The sequence below is a fragment of the Diorhabda sublineata genome, chromosome 6 (genome assembly GCF_026230105.1).
Source record: "Diorhabda sublineata isolate icDioSubl1.1 chromosome 6, icDioSubl1.1, whole genome shotgun sequence".
Lineage (NCBI taxonomy): Eukaryota > Metazoa > Arthropoda > Insecta > Coleoptera > Chrysomelidae > Diorhabda > Diorhabda sublineata.
The window spans coordinates 3762909-3768506 of NC_079479.1; the positions used below are offsets into that span (position 1 = coordinate 3762909).

The following is a 5598-nucleotide window of genomic DNA, read 5'->3' on the forward strand; positions in this document are numbered from 1 at the left end:
TTCAAGAATATCAAGTTCCATCCCGATTCTGTTTGAAAAGAACTGTCTTCGTTGTGTTTCTTCTATAAAGAGAGATTAAAAAAATACAGAATTGAAAAAATTGCAGAAAATCACGAAATGATAACCACGATATCATTCCCAACTATACCCTATAGGAACTGATATGGACACAGATAAAGGGTGAAGCCTGAAAATCATACTGATGAAATAATCGAGTCACTCATTGTGATTCTGATTTGGATTTGTAAAAAGTAGCTTAATTTATACTGATCACTTTTTATATTAAAATTATTATTTTTGAATATAACCTTGTTTAAAAGTCAAAGTTTAAACCCTCCTAAATCTATATAACCACCATGACACAATGTTCTTAACATATCCTTTGAAAAAATAAAACTATTCTAACTATCTAATAAAAGAAGTGGTACGCCAATGGATTACGAATGTTTTATTATCTTACTACTCTCCCATTCATGGAAATAGACTATAATAAACTCGCCGAAGACCGGGGATCAGATATTTTTTTAATCCCCTTTCTTTTTGTATACAACTAGCAAATGATTTAAAGCTACATATCTTGAAAGAAAATTACCAAGTGGCAATTAAACAAAATAATAGTTTGATTGAGACACACTGATCACACGGAAGTTGATTTCGCTTGGTGGGAGATCTCATTAGAGCTTGAGCCAATGCGTTGTTGGGATAGGTTCAATTGCGGTGAGAATATTTCTGGGAGAAATTAGATTGGATATCTACATTCTATAGAGCATTTGCAATAATTCTGAATATTTTCGACTGATACTTCATCATCACTAAATATGGGATACCGAATGGGACAGAATAAAAAGAATCAGCATGGTATGCTACGCCGACGATGCAGCTATTTTCGGGGAAACGCAGGACGACCTACAGAGACAACTACACAAATTCTGCCAGGTCAGCCAAGCGATGAACATGACTGTATCCACAGAAAAAACGAGAAGCATAACTTTTGCTAAAGAGCCCCTACGATGTAAGCTGGTAGTTCAGGACAAAATAATCGATAAAATCTCACAATTTAAATACCTGGGTATGGACCTGTCGAGTTATCACGACCCAGTGAAGGACCTAAGAAGCCAGATCAACAAAGCGACTGCCGTATGGGTCTGCTTAAGGCAGACAATGTGGGCGAACGAATACATGCGAAAGGATAGCAAGTTTAGGATCTATCAGACTTGTATCAGGCCAATCATGGCATACGGAATAGAAACCAGAGAGGAAACCAACAATAGGAAAAGCATGCTTCGAGTAGCCGAAATGAAAACGCTCAGGACTATAGTGGGAAAAATAAGAGTAGATCGAATCAGGAACACTGGCATCAGGAAACAATGTGCGGTGCAAGACATCGTAAGATTGGGGAGACAAAGAAAAAGATACTGGTACTCCCAGTGTACTGGTGAGAAGAATGGAAGAGAGTAGACTGCCACACATCGTACTTGAAGGGAAACCAATAGGGAAAACAGAACCTAGACGACCACCTAAAAGATGGGTGGACAGCTGGTAGTCTACCTCCCAGGAACTGATACAGAGGAACCTGCACAACTAACAGATCATCTGATTTTAACAATAAATAATAAGAAGAAGATTTTCGACTGAAATCTTTCTAGAATTGCTATATTTGAGTTGGATGCAGTGCTCCATAGTTGAATACCATAACTCCAGATGGGTTTTAGTGTCACTTTTTTGGTTGTTAGTTGTGATCTTCGACCTATTAACCAGTATATTTAACTGAGTTTCAGACACAATCACTTTAACTATTGATTAGTATATGTATACTCCAAGTTAGTCGTCGGTCTAGATGAATTCCAAGGTATTTCGCACTGAGGAAATAGCGTCAAAGTTTGTCTGCAATAGATTTTTCCTATTTCTAGAAACTTGGAGAATGAAAACATATGAAAATAAATCTGTTTATGTTACCTACATCCAACGGAGAGGGACCTGTTAAACTATAATATTAAACGGACATCTTCTGCAGCAAAAAGAGAGTGCTAAATACCTTGGAACTCATCTAGACCGACGATTAACTTGGAGTATACATATACTAATCAATAGTTAAAGGGATTGTGACACTAAAACCCATCTGGAGTTATGGTATAGTTTTCCCTTGGACGCAGAAACTTTTCAGAATAACCTCGTAAATAAAATGTATGGTTAATTCCAAATATAATATCAACTTCTATCCGTAAGGACGAAACGTGCCAAATTTCTTAAAACTTTCTATACGAATTTTTTTTCTAAACATCTGGCCGTCATATATCAATTGTATCTTAAATACTATGAAAAATATAGGAGTAATTGTGAAGGTCCATTCATGGGTTAGTGAAGGACCATTGGTAGTATTGAATTAGTTGATCTTTTTGTCATTTGTTCACGCAACCGTATACGATGAATACCATTTAGAAATGCGTGGGTTCCGACACAAGCAACTCGTCAAATGAGGTTCTATTATTTATAGAAACCCGAAAGGTACTTTTAGTATACTTTGAAAGGTATTTTAAAAAAAATACAATTACTACTCTAAAATATATTACTAGAGTGTGCGAACGTAGAACTTTGGGATGGAAATTTCATCAATTTCCCTACCGATTCGCTACGTTTTCCGACAATAACTTAAAACTGTTTAACACATTATTTCAGGTTGGGTTTTTTCTTTTGCCATTCGTGTTTACTCCTTTCTTTGTCTCGTTTGAATCGCTGCTATGTAGGTCAGCCCTTTTTGGTGCGCAGAACTCTTTGAATGTATTGAAAAACAAGATTCCAGTGAGTCCATTCTGTCCACTGTCCATCGTTCACAGTAGAAAACATATGCGGAGCATCATCTTATTCTCTATCGCAGTAGAAGCGGATACCTCTTGCCCTTTATGTATAAGTAGCGCGCAAAATGTCCGGATAGTAATTGTGTGAGGTACGTAATACCCAACTCCAAATACCTTTGCTTTTCTCCTGTATATCGCCTTTTTTTCCATAGTAAGAAGTTCCACTGGAGTAACTCCCGCAATCAAGATTACAACTGTCTTCGAGACCGTCCGCTAAATCGACTGAACGGCGATGTCAAAATGGTAGAAAGTATCTAGAGCAAACTTACTAATTGAGAAATAATGATGACACTCTACACCAAATTGTCACAGTAAAGAATTTTGAGAATTTTGGTGGAGGGAGGAGGATGGAAAATAAGAAAGGGTCCAAAGAAATAAATTGCTACGAGAAGCCAAGCGGAATATAGATGAAATAGGAAGAAGAATAATAAAGAAGATTGAAGCCAAGGATCTAGAAGATCTGTAGAGGTTATGATGATGGTTTGCCATTTCTCAAACTACTTTTCAGACTAATACCGCGACAAATATTGAATTGCATCTTAAATCATTAAATTTTCAAATGCTGTAAATTATTTTTGGTACTCACTACAAGTCAAGTACTTAAGTCTAGTTCTGAACTCAAAACTAACCTGTAATTCCAATAGTTATATAGCAAAAATAATATCAATCAATCAAACAAATGTAGTAGCATCTTTCTCAAAGTCCTTTTTGTACAATTGCCCGTTCAAACCAATCTGGACCTATGGTATCCAGCTGTGAGGCTGTTTAAAGCCTTCAAGCACAAAAATAATACATCGAATTCAGTCAAAAATACATTCTCAACGACCTATGGTAAGGGAGGAATAAAACATTCCACAATGATATAAAAAGTAGAAGAGGGAATACACTCTTTGAGTTTAAGTTATTATCGAAAACTGCCCGGTCATCAAAATGAAGAAGTCAAACAGTTAAAAGAACCATCACCAGTACGCAGTAGACTTAAAGATCTGTAGAGGTGATTATATCAATATATTAAAATAAATTTTTTTAAGAATTTTTAAAGGATAGATAAAAATTGACGTTTCGACTTTTCTTTAAGTCGTTATCAAAATATGATATTGACATTGACAATTTGCGTATTTATGTTGATCAATAGATCACCTTCATCATGAATTAATTTTTCTTCAGTCCTTATATTTCAAATATCAAATTATTCGTATTTTTATTAGAATTTACAAAATAGAGCTATAAATTTTTATTTAAACTATTTAGGTCTTTTTTATCATTTATATCTTTTTCGTTCTAATGAATTTTTGAATATTTATAATTGAATTTATGTTTATTTCTGATATTTCACGGTTCGTTAATGCAGTTATTTTTTTTAACGTATTGATGACCTTTAAGTCTCTTTTCTTAATATTGAGATGTCTGCCCTATCTAGACAGCGTCACAATTAGTACAAGGCACTTAATATATAATATTCCTCCTTATGTTTTTTGGTGTTTTAGATTTTAATTTGGATAATTTATTATGTCCTTTATGACATATACTAATATCATATTTATTAAAATAATTCGATAATTGTTGGGAAAGTCGTTGTACATATGCTAAAGAAAAATGTTTTATATTTAGATGTGTCGTTTCTATTTTGTTTTTTAATTGATTGTAGTATCTGTTAATCCTTTTTCTGAATATGATGTTAATCATTTTTTCCGGATAATTATTTTCTTTCAATGCAGTTTTTGTTTTTTGAATAGCTAAGCATCTAAATTCAGGATCTGATAGTTGGATAGATTTATCAGTTTAAATATCTTGAGGACCAAGTTGGTTTCGTATTTCGTATTTAAAAAACTAATTTTGAAACAGAAGAGACCAAAAATCAAGAACATTTAGAAACATAAATATATCAAAATATATGTAATGACTTCTATTCACCTCGTTATGTTATTTCGAATTTACATAATTTGAAAGAGATGGTTTGGCGTTCCTCAAGGAAGAAAACAACTACTTTCCAGGCTAATACCGCGACGAATATTGAATTGCATCTCAAATCATTAAATTTTCAAAATGAGATGATTTTTGTTGTAACCATTTCGTACAAAAATGCTGTACTTCATTTTTAATAATAATTCCTCAGGTTTATGTTGAAAATATCCTCAATTCGTTTTCCAAATCCAAATATCTACTCGTTATTCTTAGTAATTGGATTAAGTGATAGATAAAAATAAATATCAAGTTGTTAAACACTTCAAAATATTATTTTTAATATTACTTTCGTTATCAGACAATTTCAATTCGAAATTATTAGTAAGCGGTTGTTTAGGAAAATTTTGTTAACAAAAATGGAAAATTTTGAATTTTCTAAAGTCATAGAGACGTTTTTTATAACTAAAGAACGAATTCTATGCTAAATTCATATTGAATGAATATCAAATGAATTAAATATTTTGTCGTTCAATCAATTATTTGGATATTTCGGAAAAATGTGCATATTTAAAAAAAATTGTATCGAAATGAGTAAATTTTTGTTTCGTATTTATTGCTTTTATGTATGTAAGGACTTTGGTTGATTTTCTTGACGTTTCAATTTGATATTATATCAAATAAAATCGTTTATCATATTTTTTAATCCAATAAATCACCACGTATTAACATGGACAGCTATAAGTGGATCTGATAATTACATAATTTCACTTTATAGTGTACTGTACTCAATATTTAATTTGCAATAGAAAATTTATCAGATGACATTACAAAATATGTT

General features: G+C 32.7%; 1 protein-coding gene across 1 annotated transcript; it reads left to right on the plus strand.

The window, feature by feature from the left end:
- The first annotated feature begins 855 nt into the window (after positions 1-855).
- On the plus strand, positions 856-1458 carry LOC130445137 (uncharacterized). Its single transcript, XM_056780660.1, has one exon. The coding sequence runs from the start codon at positions 856-858 to the stop codon at positions 1456-1458; it is 603 nt and encodes a 200-aa protein (XP_056636638.1).
- The last annotated feature ends 4140 nt before the right edge of the window (positions 1459-5598 follow it).

Bases quoted from the DNA above. Each gene is read 5' to 3' on its own strand.
- LOC130445137 (XM_056780660.1), top strand. From the start codon at position 856: ATGGTATGCTACGCCGACGATGCAGCTATTTTCGGGGAAACGCAGGAC.